Raw genomic sequence first — 17,400 nt, forward strand, 5'->3', positions numbered from 1 at the left:
TTAATTTGTTTCCATGATCTGTCCATTGATGAGAGTGGGGTATTGAAATCTCCTACTATTATTGTGTGAGGTGCAATGTATGCTTTGAGTTTTAGTAAGGTTTCTTTTATGTATGTAGCTGCCCTTGTATTTGGAGCATAGATATTTAGGATTGAGAGTTCATTTTGGTGGACTTTTCCTTTGATGAATATGAAGTGTCTTTCCTTATTTTTTTTGATGACTTTTGGTTGAAAATCGATTTTATTTGATATTAGAATGGCTACTCCAGCTTGCTTCTTCCGACCATTTGCTTGGAAAGTTGTTTTCCAACCTTTTACTCTGAGGTAGTGTCTGTCTTTGTCTCTGAGGTGTGTTTCCTGTAGGCAGCAAAATGCTGGGTCCTCATTACATATCCAGTTTGTTAATCTGTGTCTTTTTATTGGGGAATTGAGTCCATTGATTTTGAGAGATATCAAGGAATAGTGATTGTTGCTTCTTGTTATCTTTGTATTTGGAGGTGAGATTATGTTTGTGTGCTTGTCTTCTGTTTGTTTTGTTCCAAAACGATTAGTTTCTTGCTTTTTCTAGGATGTAGCTTGCCTTCTTGTGTTGGGCTTTACCATTTATTATCCTTCGTAGGGCTGGATTTGTAGAAAGATATTGTGTAAATTTGGTTTTGTCGTGGAATATCTTGGTTTCTCCTTCTATGTTAATTGAGAGTTTTGCTGGATACAGTAACCTGGGCTGGCATTTGTGTTTTCTTAGGGTCTGTATGACATCTGTCCAAGATCTTCTGGCTTTCATAGTCTCTGGTGAGAAGTCTGGTGTAATTCTGATAAGTCTACCTCTATATGTTCCTTGACCTTTTCCCCTTACTGCTTTTAATATTCTTTCTTTATTTTGTGCATTTGCTGTTTTGACTATTATGTGACGGGAGGAGTTTCTTTTCTGGTCCAATCTATTTGGAGTTCTGTAGGCTTCTTGTATGTTTATGGGCATCTCTTTCTTTAGGTTAGGGAAGTTTTCTTCTATGATTTTGTTGAAGATATTTACTGGTCCTTTGAGCTGGGAGTCTTCACTCTCTTCTATACCTATTTTCCTTAGGTTTGATCTTCTCATTGTGTCCTGGATTTCCTGTATGTTTTGGGCCAGTAGCTTTTTCCATTTTATATTATATTTGACAGTTGCATCGATGATTTCTATGGAATCTTCTGCTCCTGAGATTCTCTCTTCTATCTCTTCTTTTCTGTTGGTGATGCTTGTATCTACGGCTCCTTGTCTCTTCCTTTGGTTTTCTATATCCAGGGTTATCTCCCTTTGTGCCTTCTTATTGTTTCTATTTCCATTTTCAATTCCTTCACCTGTTTGTGTTTTCCTGTAATTCTTTCAGGGATCTTTGTGTTTCCTCTCCAGTGCAGCGCAGGCATACCTGTGTCCTGCCTTCACAGTGCTGGGATTAGAAGCACCTGCCACTGCACACATCATCACACCCAACATTTTCCTGTGGTCCTAAGTATTGGACTGAGGTTCTTGTGTTTGTAAGATAAGTGTTTACCAATTGAGCTTACCCCTTAGTCCCGAAAGACTTTAAAAAATAGATATAGCCATGCTATTTCTGTAAAAAAAAATGGTATCATTTTTAGTTATCATAGTTTACTAGGTGACTGTAAGGTACTTTGAAATCTGAGGCTGTCTCGAATGCTGCATATCATTCAAACTCATCCACTCATCCAAAGTAGTTCACTATTTCAGAAATTCTTTTTATGATATCTTGCAAAGCCAGACTTTTGGAAGTTGTTGTTGATAAAAGGTAAGTGCTGTGTATAGGAAGCAGGTGTCCAGTCAGATTTGGGCTTTGAGATGCTGTGTGGTATCCAGCAGTGTTCACCTAAGTGGTCAGGATGGTGGTTAAAGATAATAGCAAGCACTGAATGTTTCAGTCAGCACACACATCTTCAGAGAATTGGTGAGTTATTATGTAAAACTATATGCTATTTTATACAGCTGAACTGGTCAGTTAATAAGGAGAAAGGATAAGAAAATTTACTTTTACTGTCTTTTATTCTACACTTGCCTTACTGACAGCCTGTAGGCTCTGTGTGTGTGTGTGTGTGTGTGTGTGTGTGTGTGTGTGTGTGTGTGTGTGTTTGTTTGCATGTGTGTGCATGCACATGCCTGTGTATAATAGAGTTTGGTTTCAGGGTCTTCCTTTATTGCTCTGCACCTTATTTGTTTAGACAGAGTTTTGAACTAAACTCATTTAATCAATTGGCTAGAATGGCTGGCCAGTGAGCTCTGGGGATCTGCCTGCTTCTGCCTCTTTAGCACTGTAAACTTATAAAAATTGAACACACTTATGTTTGCAATTATATTACCCTATCCTTTTTAAGCCCTTCTTCAAAGAAATATATATCTTGTTGTTTTATGTGTATGAATGTTTTGTCTGCATGTGTCTCTGTACACCAGTTGCAGCAGTGCCCTCAGAGGCCAGAAGAGGGCGTCAGCTCCCCAGGACTGATAGCTGTTAGCTGTCATGTGGGTGCTGGAGATCAAACTTAAATCGAGCATGGTGCACATGCCTGTAATCCTAGCAGTTGGAGGTAAAGGCAGGAGGATCACGAGTTTGAGGCTGTCTTGAGCTAAATAGTAGATGCTAAGTTAAATAAGAGAAAAGAGTTGTTTGGTTTGAAATATCATAAAATTCTTAAAAGATGTCATCATTATTTTTAGGTATAACTGAAACACTTGTTCCGTAAGTTTATGGTAACTCATTGTCTTTCTTTTTCTAATAAGACATCAACCTTGGGAATTACCCAGAGAGGATACAGAATCAACCAGCTAACACTAGAGTGTCTTCCTCGAGACAATTTGAACCCATTTGCAAATTTCACTGGATAGATGCATTTAATGATGACAGCTCAGTTCCGGACCTGACCAGGGCATTTTCTTATTCGGAGGAGAAGCCTGAGCTGCAGAGCCAGGTGTACAATGATCCAGCGGATGCCAGCCAGAAGCCAGATCCGCTTAAGGAAGAAAGTTTGATGGAAAGTAGCACTTCTGAAAATAAAGACGAACTTGTTCATGAACCTGTGAGGAAGTCTAGAAGTCTATGTCTAAACCACTACAGAGGAAAAACGCGGCCACTCACAGAAACGCCATTGGTGAGAAGTGTGGTTGTAGATGTTGCCCTCAACAACAATCAGCCTGAAAGCTTTCTGGGTAAAGAAAATGTCTGTAGAAATGGTGAAAATTTGTCTGACAGTGAGAATTGCTTTGACCAGCTTGACTTGAGAGCTATTTACAAAGCTGGGAAGGTAAGCTTAATGGCTGTGACAAGCTAAAGGATGCGTCGTTTGTACTGTTAGAAAAATGCAGAATGGAGACTTTTCTGATAGCATTTGATCATCAGATCAGTACAAGTGACTTTGCTCCCATGGGGATTTTAACCAATCAAACACAACTCTTCCTAATAAATTCAGGCAATGCTTAAAGATTAGCTCTAACAAACATGTTTTTTCCTCTAAGAATTCTGACTCACTGTCCTGAGTTCCTTAGTATTTACATGGCATAGTGAACATGGCGTGGTAATCAGAACCCATTTTTTTAAAGACATATTTATTTATTTTATGTATGTGAGTACACACCAGAAGAGGGCATCAGATCCCATTACAGATCGTTGTGAGCCACCATGTAGTTGCTGGGAATTGAACTCAGGACGTCTGGAAGAGTAGTCTGTGCTCTTAACCACTGAGCCATCTCTCCAGCCCCACATAACCTACTTTTTGTGAGTTATATCAGACCAGCTGGGACTCGAGAGCTGGCCTTGAGGTTGAGAAAGGGAGGTTGTACAGAGGTGTTTATTAAATTATGTGACAAGGCAAGCCAAAGATGTGTCTATCTTTTTTTTTTTTCAAGATCCATTCATTTATTATACATAAGTACACTGTAGCTGTCTTCAGACACACCAGAAGAGGGCATCGGATCTCTTTACAGATGGTTGTGAGCCACCATGTGGTTGCTGGGAATTGAACTCAGGACCTCTGGAAGAGTAGTCGGGTGCTCTTAACCACTGAGCCATCTCTCCAGCCCAAGATGTGTCTATCTTGTTGGGCTTCTTGGGACAGGAAATACGAACTTGACTTAGGTTTTGCTGTTTGTGGTCATATGTATGATATCCTAAAAGCACTGACATCATCAACATAAAGCCTTTGGATTCTCCAGATGACTACAGCAAAGAAGAGTTTAATCCAACAGCAGTGAAAACAGTTGCCTTTTCAATATGAGTTTCATAAGAAATGGTATTACTCATTTGTGTTTGATTATGAGAGGGTTCCCCCTCCCCATTTATTTGGAAATTAGATGGCAGTATTGGAAAGGAAATGTAACCTACCCATGTTGATTTCTAGAAACCAGCATGTCAAAGATTAATTTGGGTTAAGATTGCTTATTCCTTTCTCCATCACAGTTAGTATTTTTTTCTCTGTAGTCATTAGGTACTCTTGAGGTTCTGTCGTGTACCAGAACAGGCTATGTACTTGATTATATAATGTTAAAACCAAACAGGAAAAACACATGACTCTTGTCTTCTGAAAATGACATCCTAGTAAGAGAGAAGAGATTAGCAGATAATCACACAGATAAATGCACTTGACTCTTAGAGCTACACGGAATGGAATAGTTGCCTCTGCTGAGGGTACTGTAGTCCCTGAAATAGCTCTGATGGGTGAAGAGAGGTCTGTTGGGCAACTGTGGGGTGGTAAGCATTCCACAAACAAGAAGCAGTAAATCTGAACTCCTGTACTTGCATGGTCTATGATACCTACTAGGATGTCAAGGAAGCCCAAGTGCTCAGGAAACATGGGGATTCAGGGAGCAGGTGGTATGGTAGAAGATGATGACAGAGTTGGGGATGGGTAGGTAAACTGTCTAGAGCAGTTAGCAGGACCTTGGAAACCTTGCTTAGATAACTGACTTTTCCCAGGGAAAAGCCATTAAAAGTCAGGGGCTCAACATCTCTAAAGTGATATAATACCAACCCTACAGATACCTTTTACAAGGGGGTTTAATGTCATATTCATTTCAGTGTTCTATACCACAATTATGCAGTCTTTTGTTACATATGCACCCCCACCAAAATGTATTGTTTTAGTAAAAAATAAAAATGGGCAGAACTGTTCCCATGGTACCCTGTTGGTCAGTGCTCTCAATACCCCCAAAGCACTCTAGACCTAGGCGGGTCTCTGCCACACCAGTTTCATAACAGGGACCGCCTATCTCTCAGCTCTCTTACTCTGTACTCTTCACATTTCCAGCATCCACCCCCTGGTCCCCGAGGCGGCTACCCTCTCGTAACTCTCTGCCGCTGCTCTGTTTACATTCCCAACATTCACCCAATAGTTATAGTATAAACTCCCAACAACCCGTTAAATCAAGACTCAACAAACTGTAACCCAACAATCAGATTTATATATTAAATTCTCTGGATTGGGGATTTAGCTCAGTGGTAGAGCGCTTGCCTAGGAAGCGCAAGGCCCTGGGTTCGGTCCCCAGCTCCGAAAAAAAGAACCAAAAAAAAAAAAATTGATTTTAAAATCAAAGAAAGCCCATATATGTGACCGGAAAGTTTATATAATCCAAATAGAATTTTCTTTAATGTAAGTAAATAAGATACACATGTCTATCTTATGCCTCCTGTTTGTGCTCTGTCATGCTGTTGGAAGTTATATTCAGCAGGCTACTCATTCACATTTATTTTATTTGCTATAATTTACAGCCTGAAGTTTCTTCAAAAGGAATACAGAATTCTGGGGAGTTTTCTGACATGTCCGTTGGTCCCCAGGAGGAAGTCACAGAAGATGGTTTAGACAGCCTAGCCATTACCTCACCATGGTCTCCAGCAGGCATCTTCAAGGGTCGTAGATCTCAGGATGACTTCCAGATGCCTGATGGGGAGCTAGACTTTGAAAGCTTGGAGCCTCTGGAAGAGGACATGGCTTTAAATGAAGCTTTGCAGAAACTGAAGCAGACTAACAAAAAACAGGAACTGCAGATTCAAGACCTCCATGGTAGGAACTTGACCTTAGAGAGCAGGGTTCAGGAACTACAGACAAAGGTCAGCAAACAGCACGTGTTGCTTGACATCATAAATAAACTGAAGGTGAACGTTGAGGAGTTGATCGATGACAAATACAACGTAATCCTAGAGAAGAACGACATCAACAAGAAACTTCAGGATCTGCAGGAGACTTCAGCTAACACCAAAAAGCACCTTCAGGAATCCAAGAAAGACCAGGAGAGCCTACAGCTCCAGGTGAAGAAGATCAAGGTCCACTACGTCCGCTTACAAGAAAGGTACATCGCTGAGATACAGCAGAAAAACAGATCGGTCACTCAGTGCCTGGAGATAGAGAAGACCTTAAGCAAGAAGGACGAGGAGCTCCAGAGGCTGCAGCGCCACAAAGGAGAGCTGGAGAAGGCCACCAGTTCTGCCCTGGACTTGTTGAAGAGGGAGAAGGAGATCCGGGAACAAGAGTTCTTGTCTTTTCAGGAGGAATTCCAGAGACGGGAAAAGGAGAACCTGAAAGAAAGGCGGAAATTGAAGTCAAGAGTTGAGAAGCTGGTCGCTCAAGTGAAAAGCTTGCTGTTCACCTGTGAGAGCGAGAGGGCTCAAACCACAGCGCTCCAGCAGCAGGTCGATGCGCTGAGGCTGGAGAACTTAGAACTCCGGCAGCAGGCTGCAAAGAGGGAGGCACAAGCTTGCACCCCCAGCTTTGAGATTATTCAGCCAAAGGAGAAGCTGGAGGAAGTGGTGGAGCCGGACGTCACCCAGGTATTGATGCAGACGCTGAATTCTAACACAATGCCCAAAGTTTCATGCAGTCTAGTGATGGACACTTAGACTGGACACTCAGATATAGTGTGTGTTTGTAGGAAGAATTATTTTCAAAGGAGGGAAACAGAAAGGAAATGCACCACAGATTTAGGGACATTTCTACTGGTTGCTGGGTGCTCGCCTTAAAGAACAATAATTCTTAGCTTCTTGTGATGACTTTGGTAGAGGTGTTGATTAATCTGGGAATTTTATGGGTACCCATGACCAGTGTCTAGAAGGTTCCTTTGAAAGAGGATTTCTTTCTTTCTTTCCTCTTTTCTTTTTTGTTTTGTTTTGGTTGGGAATTGTGGGGCATGTTTGGTTTATTTTAGCTGACTGCCAGAGGGTTTTTGAAGTGTGGTTCCAAATCTGATTTAGCAATAGACAAAATAAAATCGCCCTTTCCCTTACAAAATAAAGCATGTGCTGTAGCAGATATTAGGACTGTAAAGCGTTGAAAGCAGCATTAGAACCCTTTGCCAACACATTTGTAGAACCGCATTTTTAAAAATACCATTCTACAGCCTTGGTTTGTTTGTTTTAGCAAAGTGCCTGAAAGCCCCTCCAGGAAGGGTTAATTTTTGCTGTCAGGCTGCAGCGCCACAAAGGAGAGCTGGAGAAGGCCACCAGTTCTGCCCTGTAGCATGCAAGTCTTAACTAAGTAGAGTTAAACCTATTTTAGTTAGCTTACATGCTGGTGGCAGGGTCTTGCTGTATAGCCCAGGCTGGCCTGAAATTCCACAGTCAGAAAGTCGCCTAGGAAAGGTGAGATCTTGTTAGCCAAACGAAAGCTGATCTGGGAGCTGTGGCGGTATGTGCCAGTGGACACCTTGTTGAAGAAAGCCGGTTTGAGCTAGAAAATCAGACAAGTCCGTTTTACTGTAAAGCCTGTTATTTAATTGTTGGCTGGTTTATAGATGGTCTTGCTATGGTACCAGGCTGGCCTCCAATTTCCGGAGATTCCCCTGCCCCTGCCTTCCAAGTAGGGCATTACAGGCATGGGGCACTGCCTAGCTATGGCTGTTTTTCCTGTCGTAATAACTTGGGCGGGGCTGGCATATTGCCTTGGAAGTAACATGTAGTCATTTTTATCATCATTATAAACATTAATTGAAAGTAAGTAGTTTTTTTTTTTTTGGAAAATACTGTTGTCTTGGTTAAAAAAATCAAAACAAAAGCAAAACACTTATAAAGCTCTTTAAGAATCACTTAGAATAGTGATTCTCAACTCAGACACGGGCAGCATGACCTGGAGGGGTTGTTGACTACAGACTAGCTGGGTTGTGCTGGAGAGCACACAGTTCTAGCAAGATCCCAGGGGAAGCAGATGGTACTGTTGTTCCAGCGGCCCTTTTTCAGAGCAGCCGACTTTAGCAGAGGTTCAGCTCCTCCCAACCCATGGAACCTTTCCAGATGGTTCGAGTACAGAGGTTTAACATGACATAGTTTTTTCCCATTAGTTTTCTTGTTAAGTTAAATTCTAGTTGGACAGTGGGGAACAGCACTTGGGGAACAGAGGCCGGTGAATCTCTGTGAATTCGAGGTCAGCCCAGTCTAGAGTGAGTTCTAGGACAGCAAGGGCTACACAGAGAATCTCTGTCAGGGGGAAGCTGGGTAGGATAGGAAGAGAAAAGGTGATATTCTTAGTCAAATCTTGACCAAAGAATTTTTTTTTTAACATTTCCAAATTCACAGTCTTCCTGCTCTTTCTTTACTCTGTTTAGGTTCATAGTCTCAAAATATGGTCTGAAAGCATCTCTGAATTAGCAGTATTTTTACTGTAATACTGAGACGTGGCTGGTGTGGTGGGTGGAGCAACTCCTCTGACTTCTGTCTCTGCATCTTTTTGCTTCCAATAGAGCCCTTCTGCAGCAGAGCCACTGTGACGAGGGCCCTAATGGAAAACCAGTGGCTCTTACAGGTCCTGGTCCCCCTGGTTTTGGGATCTGTATCTGCTACTCCTTCTTTCTCCCTCCTCCCCCTCCTTTCCTTTATTTATTTCTTTGTTTGTTTGTTTTTGGTTTTGGCTTTTGAGACGTTTTATGTAACCTAGGCTGGCTTCAGAATTTTAGTAATCTTCCTGCCTTAGTCTCTTGTCTGCTTGGATTACAGATGTGAGCCACCATGGCTTGCCTGGTGGCATCTTTTATAGTAAGACACAACTGAGAAACAAGGTTGCTTTGGGACTGGCAAGATGACTGTGTGCCATTAAACTTGAGAACCTGCGTTAAGTTACTGGAATTCACATGGTTGATGCAAAGATCTGACTCCCAAAAACTGTTCTGTGCCCCCCCACATGTGTTGCAAGTACAAAATGAAATGAAATGTAATAAATAATAAGGATATTCTTATTTGTTTAACAGATATGAAGACTATTCTTTTTCTTTTCTTTTTTTAAAGATGTGTTTGTTTTACTTATTAAGTACACTGTAGCTGTCTTCAGACACACCAGAAGAGGGCATCAGATCTCATTACAGATGGGTGTGAGCCACCATGTGGTTGCTGGGAATTGAACTCGGAACCTCTGGAAGAGCAGTCAGTGCTCTTAATCCCCAAGCTATCTCTCCAGCTCTTTTTTGTTTATTTTTAAGGCAGGGTTTCTCCATGTAGCCCTGGCTGTCCTAGAACTTGAGCTGTAGACTAGGCTGGCCTTGAACTTACAGAAATCTACCTGCTTTCCAGTGCTTGGGTTAAAGGGGTTTGACACCGCTGCCAGGCTGAAGAGTATTCTTAAAAGGGACAGTTAATTTGAAAGTGGCTCAGACTCAGGAACTCATGTGGTATAATGACTCTGTGACATATGGTATAATGTATTATGTCTGTAACAAATCTAATGGTACGGAACAAAAGACATGGCTGTTGCTGAGTCTAATACACATGCTTATAATTCCAGAATTTGGGGTCTGAAGTAGAAGGATCCCAAGTTCAAAGCCAGCCTTGGCAACATTGTCTCAAAATTTTAAAGAATGGGCAAGGGCAGATAATTGGGGGAGAATTTGCTGTGCATGTGGGAATACCATTTTTGATATCCTTTCTCAAAAGACATCATTGCTTTCCCCAAGTATATGGTGTTTTAGAAACCCTGTGACATGTGGTAATGTAATTGCCCTCCTGGTTGTTGGGCTGTGTACTAGTCACTGTTCTGTTGCTATGAAGAGACACCATGACCAAGGCAGCTCTTATAAAAGAAAGAATTTACTATGGGCTGGCTTACAGTTTCAGAGAGTTAGTCCATTATCATCATGTCAGGGAGCAGGACAGCACACAGGCAGGTACTGGAGCAGTAGCTGAGAGCTGCATCATGATCTGTAGGCTGAGGAAGAGACTCTGGGCCTGACATGAGCTTTTGAAACCTCAAAGACCACCACTCTCAGTGAAACACTTCCTCCAAAACAAAGCCACACCCACTATAAGTCCACACCTTCTAATCCTTCTAATCCTTTCAAAAGAGTTCCATTCCTTGGGGACCATGCATTCAAATAAATGAGCCTATGGAAGGCCATTCTTACTCAAACCACCACAGGATATGTGGATCAAATATGAGAATCCTGTGCCTTTCCAATTGTAGAATTAAAATTAGTTACAAATGAGCCAAGATTCTTGCTGTGCTAAACATAATTAAGACCCTGAGTCTGATAACCAGTACCACCCCCCAAGAACTGCAAAAGCAAGAAAACTGTTCCTCCACTATTATTTTTATTTTGGAAAATATAATTTTAATAAAAGGTCTATTTATGTTGAGACATAATGGATTGCTAGCCAAATGAATTAGTAAGCAAATACTCTAAAGTGTTCTGTTACAATTTCTTTTTCTTTTTTTTTTTTTTTGGTTCTTTTTTTCAGAGCTGGGGACCTAACCCAGGGCCTTGCGCTTCCTAGGTAAGCGCGCTACCACTGAGCTAAATCCCCAGCCCCTACAATTTCTAATGTAACAAATCTGGCCCTTAATGAATTTTTTTAGGTGTGCTTTTTCTCAGTAGGTTTTAAGAGTATAAAGGTATCCCAAGGAAAAATGCTTCTGAACTGCTGCTCAGAGCTTTAAGCATAGTGTTTTATCAGCGTTTTATTTGAACACTAACTTGGGTCCTTCGACTTTATGGTGATAAATCTGAATTGTGCACATATAGGATACAAAGGGGACACATTGTAATTTGTTCCTGAATTGCTCGTCTTGTAAAGAAAACCCGGAGCTCCCATCTATGAAGAGAACTTCTCCACTGACCTCTAGACTTCACAGTCTTTTGGCCCTGACAATAGGACTTCTCACATGTCAGGTAAAGCACCTAAACAAAGTAAAGAAATAAATCATATTCTTCCGTTGGAGTGAACTGAGGGGCTGTGAAAGGTCACAGAATTAAGTCACAGAAGAAAAGACAGAACCAGACCCTGACCACCCAGCCTCCCTGCTCCCCAGGCGCCACACTGTTCGTCTGTGATGTTCGGTACTAACAGGTGGATGTAGTCAGATTGAATGACAGTGGTAAGGAATAAGACAGTAACTGGCCGTCTAGTACTTCCTGTCTCCAGAGCAGTTGTCTTATATTCCGAGGCAGTCTGCCCTCAGTGAGTGTTCACACTAATGAGTTGTTTGCCTAATTAAAACAGAGTTTGGGGCAGCAACTGTATACATTAGCAGAATGAACACTGAAGTAACGGTGTTGGAGAAGTGGCTCAGGAGTTAAGAGCTACCCTGCCACAGGACCCAGGTTCGATTCCCAGCACCCAGATGGAGATCCAGAACCATCTATAATTTCAATCTCAGGAGATCTAGCTGCTCCCCTGGCCTCCCATGCAGGCAAAATACCCATATATCCATAGATCAGATAAATGTATGATTTTTAAATGAAGTATTAATGAGTTCAAATTCTGTCCTTACACATGGTGGCTATGTGACTTATTCAAGTAACATAACATTTCTCAGCTGGTTTCCTTAATAGGAAGTTCCACTTGCTTCTGTCCTGGGCAGCAACTGCATTTAACAAAAATGCATGATACAAAAGGGTGTGTACTCACTAGATTGTTAAATTAGCCTCTTTTTTTTTTTTTCTGTTGTACACTTCCTCCATTGGAAACACAATCCTCCAAACTGGAATTTGAGAGCATGGCTTGCTGAGTTTTTGTTTGTTGGTTTTTGTTTTTTGTTCTAGTTTGTTTTGAGACAGGGTTTCCCTGTGTAGCCCTGGCTGTCCTGGAACTCACTGTGTAGACCTGGCTGCCCAGAACTCAAGAGATCCATCAGCCTCTGCCAAGTGCTGGGACTAAAGGCGAATGCCACCACCACCTGGCATTGCCATGTTTTTAATAAAAGACGAAACCCATCGTCTCATCTACCTAAAGGCTGTGGACATTAGGATTTGCTGAGTATGAGATAGCATGCTACGTCTTTTGTGTGCAGGTCACAGATCACAAAGCTACGGCCCACAAACACATAACACTGTTTTTGAAAGGTTCAAGTTAAACGTGGTAAGACCCTTCTCAGTTACTAGCTTTTTCATCCCATCCTTCCAATGGTTATACACAGTCATTGCTTAAACTTCCGGATCCCCTGATGGCTACTGTTGCTGTTTTGTTTTGTTGTTTTTTTTCTCAGCCCCTTCGCTGGCTGTTGAGGCACCGGAAGTCTTAATGGCAGTATATCATTGGCTTACTCAGTGGATCCCACCCCATCCTAAATAACTACTTCCTGTTTGCCTGTTCTGTGTCTCCCGCCCCACTGAGTGCTCTGTACCTAATGCAGACTCAAGCCCTTAATGATCTCGCAGCCAGAACTTGCTGACTTGCTGACCATCCCCGGAGGCCTCCACATTGACCGTCCCTGACATGTTCCGGGCAACCTTACATCATTCTTTGCCTTATAGACATTTAACTCAGAAAAACAAGGCAAGCTCTGCAAGAGCTGACCTTCCTGTCCCAAGTTTCACAGATAAGCAGCAGAACTCAAATACAAACTGGTACACATTAGACCTCCTGGTTATCTTGCTACTGCTATCCTCATCCTAGCCAATCTTGAACTACCTAGTTATATATTGCCGAGGACGTCTGGCCTTTGCAGTGTGTCAGAGGTACCCATTTATTTAAAGCTTGCATATGTAAACTGGCCAGGCCAAGGAGCAGTGTACACATGAGTATATAAGCGTGCATGTGTCATAGAGGAGGGTTAACGGTGCACTACCCGCTCTTAACAGCAACCTGTGTGCGTGTGTGGATCCACCTAATAACCACATTAGTTCTTTCGTATTAACTTTTGTGTTATGTCAGGGAAATGGTGAAGAGCGCTTGAAGCATGGGATTCAGTACCTTTGGTGCCTTATCTCCAAACGGCTTTCCTTCTCCGTTTTAGCTTCAGCGAACATCTTTCAATCTAATTTCTCAAACCATTACCCTTAGGACCTCGCCATTCCTGACACCGAGCTTCGCCAGGAGAGTAAGAAAGCTAATGACATAATGCTGCAAAGACTGAAGGACTGCCAGCTTAGAAAGAAAGATCTAGATAAAGAGGTACCGTGTCCTTCTTTTCTGAAACTTGATTGGGTTTAGCGGGAAGAGCTAGCTAAAACATCACAGGGCAGTTGCCCTGTAAGTTCTTGGTTTGCTTAAAAAGTTCTTTGGGGGGGGGGGTGTTGGGGATTTAGCTCAGTGGTAGAGCGCTTGCCTAGGAAGCGCAAGGCCCTGGGTTTGGTCCCCAGCTCCGGAAAAAAAAAAGAAAAGAAAAAAAAAAGTGCTTGGGGACCAAACTAGCTTAAGTGTGCCTTTTAGAAGTAGATACACTATCTAACACTTGACTCGTTTACAAAGTTTTATTCACAGGGGCTGATGAGAAGGCTCAGTAGCTAGGGACAGAAGCTACCACACCCAGAGTTTCAGGAGTTGGTTCTTGCTTTCCACCACGAACTCCAGGGACCAAATGGGACTCAGCACTCAGCTAACCACAATGTTCTTTTTTAAACTATTAATTAATTAATTAATTTATTCATTATAGGTACACTGTAGCTGTCTTCAGACAAACCAGAAGAGGGCATCAGATCCCATTACTGATGGTTGTGAGCCACCATGTGGTTGCTGGGAATTGAACTCAGGACCTCTGGAAGAGCAGTCAGTGCTCTTAACCACTGAGCCATCCCTCCAGCCCTAAGTACAATGTCTTATACCAAAAAGCAGCCAAGGGATAGCAGCCAGGGAAAAGCACAGTGGGGCTGCATCAGGAGGAAAACACATTCTGTGTGTTCTGGAGGAGTCACAAAATCTGTGCATCATTTCCCCAGCATTAAACAGTGATCACAGGGTGAAGGGCCATTTGCCAGTTCAGTAAAACCACTTGTCCATCAAAGTTTTATTGCGGGAGTCATATACCAAAGTCCCACCCACCAGAAAGCAGGCAAATGTTCAGTCTAAACATCGTGCTGTGAACAACAGGGAGTCGTTCATGGAAGGGGCCATAAGACACCTCAGACAACGCAGGGTTCCAGGTTACGTGCCAGCTTGTCTTGCTAAGCCCAGCAGTCTTAGGTCCACTGTAGGAACTCTTTGCCATGGGAGTTGGTAAAAGCATGACATCAGTTAAAGATTGGACTTTGTGAAGTGGGATGACTTTATCGTAAGTATTTTAGTAGTTACTTTTATTTCTTTTCCTCTAAAATATAAAAATGCTTTTTTTCTAGTTATTGAAACATAGAAACAGAATTGCAACTCTCAAAGAGTTAATCGCTAATGAGAAGGCTCTTCAAGACCACACTATGGAGGTGAGTTTAACATGTTCTTCTTGGCTTCAGTGTGCAGATACACTGCGGATAGTCATGTTCTCTTGACAACTGTGCTAATGTCCGTCCAGCTCTTAAGTTCTGGGGTTTTTTTTGTTTGTTTGTTTGGTTGGTTGGTTGGTTGGTTAGCTGGTTTGGGAGTTTTGAGAGAGGGCCTCTCTGTGTAGCCTTGGCTATCCCAGAACTCAGAGTTCCCACTCATCTGCCTGCTTCTGCCTTCCAAGTGATGGGCTTAAAGGTGTGGCCATCACCCACTGGTGAGTTCTGTATCCTATGAGTTCAGCCTCATATCACTTTTATATATAGGAGTGTTTTCCCTGCATGTGTGTGCACTGTATATATGCAAGAGGCCAGAAGAAGGAATCAGATTCTTTGAAGTTGGAATTACAGATGTTGATGAAGTTACCATGTGGTACTGGGAACCGAACCTGGGTCCTCTGTAAGATCAGCCAGGCTTGTGACTGCTGAGTCATCTCTCCATCCCCCTCTCTCTCTGATTCTCAAGTCACAATGATGCTGTGAAATGCTAGGACCATGCAAGTACTGAAATGTGTACGAATGTATTTAATCTCAGATCACAGATTTTGATACAGAAGAGGTCAAGAATGCCAGCGAAGCACCTGTGCTACTGACAGTCAAACTGGATAAATACCACAGTCTGAACGAGGAGCTTGATTTCTTGGTAAGACAGACCAGTGTCTTATGGGCCTTTTTTTTTTTTAAGATTTTATTTATTCATCTTATATATGACAAGTATACTGTCACTGTCTTCAGATACACCAGAAGAGGGCATCGGATCTCGTTACAGATGGTTGTGAGCCACCTTGTAGTTGCTGGGATTTGAACTCATGACCTCTGGAAGAACAGTCAGTGCTCTTAACCACTGAGCCATCTCTCCAGCCCATTATGGGCCTTTTTATACCCAGTGCCATCCATTAGATTTTAAGAAGTTATCAACCTTCAAAATATTATTAAAGTATCATTAAAATATTCACACTGACACTGTGGCAGTATTGCCACAAAAATATGAAAGTATTTTCATGGACATATCAGGCTAGAGAAATGGCTAGGTGCTTAAGCTGCAATTCTGGAGGGCTCAGGTTCAATTCCCAGCACCTAGAAGGTAGCTTGCAACTGTCTGTAAATCCAGTTTCAAGAATTCTAATGCCCTCTTCTTACCTCTCCAGATATCAGATATGCAAGTAGTTTTCAGGCATATATGCAGGTAAAACATCCATGCACATAAAATAAAAATTAGTTTTAAAAATTCTAATATTGGGGCTGGGGATTTAGCTCAGTGGTAGAGCGCTTACCTAGGAAGCGCAAGGCCCTGGGTTCGGTCCCCAGCTCCGAAAAAAGAACCAAAAAAAAAAAAAAATTCTAATATTGCTCAATATAATTTGTTTTCGGGCTAATAAAATTTATGCCTTTCAAAACACAGAAGCCAAAAGGTAAACTTGCTTTTATTCTTCCCCATTTCTAGGGATCAAACCCAAGGCTTCCCTCATGCCAGGCAAGCATTCTACCTACTACTAACTGTAACCCTCCTTTTCAAATTTTGTATCTTTAAAAATGTTATTTTTGTGTGTGTGTGTATGTGTGAGTGTATGTGTGTGTGTGTGTGTGTGAGTGTGGGTATGTGTGTATGTGTGTGAGTATGTGTGTGAGTGTGTGTGTATGTGTGTGTGTATGTGTGTATGTGTGTGTATATGTGTGTATGTGTGTGTATGTGTGTATGTGTGTGAGTGTGTGTATGTGTGTGAGTATGTGTGTATGTGTGTGAGTGTGTGTATGTGTGTGTATGTGTGTGAGTGTGTGTGTATGTGTGTGAGTGTGTGTATATGTGTGTATGTGTGTGAGTGTATGTGTGTGTATGTGTGTGAGTGTGTGTATGTGTGTATGTGTGTGTATGTGTGTATGTGTGTGAGTGTGTGTGTGTGAGAATGTGTGTGTATATGTGTGTATGTGTGTGAGTGTGTGTGAGTGTGATATGTATGTGTGTATGTGTGTGTATGTGTGTATGTGTGTGAGTGTGTACGTATGTGTGTGTATGTGTGTATGTGTGTATGTGTGTATGTGTGTGTATGTGTGTGTATGTGTGTGTGTATGTGTGTGTGTATGTGTGTGGTGTGTGTGTGTGTGTGTGTGTGTGTGTGTGTGTGTGTGTGTACATCCATGCCCTCAGAGGTCAGAAGAGGATGTCCAGTCACTTGGAGCTGGTGTCACATGGTCGATGCAGGGGCTGAGGTCTAAACTCGAGTCCTCTGAAAGAGCAACAGCTGTGCTTCTGGCCGCTGAGCCATCTCTCCAGCCCATATTTATGTTTTTGAGATAGGCTCTCACTGTCTAGTTCAAGCCAGCCTCCCTCCCACAATGTCCCACCTCAGCTTCTGGGCTTACAGGTATTCACCACACATGGCTCTCCAAAACACCTGCTACTTTTCACTGTGGACGAAGCGCTCCTAGTCTCTGTGTATCCTACTGTAATAGCTGCATCCAGTAACAATGGCTGGAAATGACTCTTAGTTTATCTAAGGTGGCACAAAAGAGAATGCAGAGAAACGGAAGAAAATAAAAACATCTAGGTGTTTGTTTCAGAAAACAAAAACCTGAGTCGGCACAGCGTAATATTCCTTTTTTCACACTGTATTTTACTATTCATGTACAATGTGTATCAATCAAAGCCACCTCTTTCTTTTCACCATAACTTTATGTTTGGGGTTTTGGCTGCTTCCTCACTGATTATTTATGGGATATGTTGCACATTACTGTGGACACTGGATCAATTACTAC

General features: G+C 42.2%; 1 protein-coding gene across 12 annotated transcripts in view; it reads left to right on the top strand.

Annotated features, from left to right (window-relative positions):
• Cage1 (cancer antigen 1) overlaps positions 1-17,400 on the top strand; it is a 38,259-nt gene that overhangs the window by 12,010 nt on the left and 8,849 nt on the right. For 4 of the 12 annotated variants that reach the window (XM_087590529.1, XM_087590530.1, XM_087590531.1 and 1 more), the window contains exons 4-9: positions 2,773-3,293; positions 5,753-6,808; positions 10,978-11,124; positions 13,238-13,348; positions 14,509-14,589; positions 15,182-15,289. In XM_087590529.1, coding sequence (XP_087446655.1) covers positions 2,773-3,293; positions 5,753-6,808; positions 10,978-11,124; positions 13,238-13,348; positions 14,509-14,589; positions 15,182-15,289 — 2,024 coding nt within the window. The remainder of the gene's footprint in view (positions 1-2,772; positions 3,294-5,752; positions 6,809-10,977; positions 11,125-13,237; positions 13,349-14,508; positions 14,590-15,181; positions 15,290-17,400) is intronic. The other 8 variants (XM_087590532.1, XM_087590537.1, XM_087590536.1 and 5 more) reach the window with 3 other exon arrangements.

This window comes from Rattus norvegicus, chromosome 17, assembly GCF_021556685.1.
Source record: "Rattus norvegicus strain SHRSP/BbbUtx chromosome 17, alternate assembly SHRSP_T2T, whole genome shotgun sequence".
NCBI classification, from domain to species: Eukaryota; Metazoa; Chordata; class Mammalia; order Rodentia; family Muridae; genus Rattus; species Rattus norvegicus.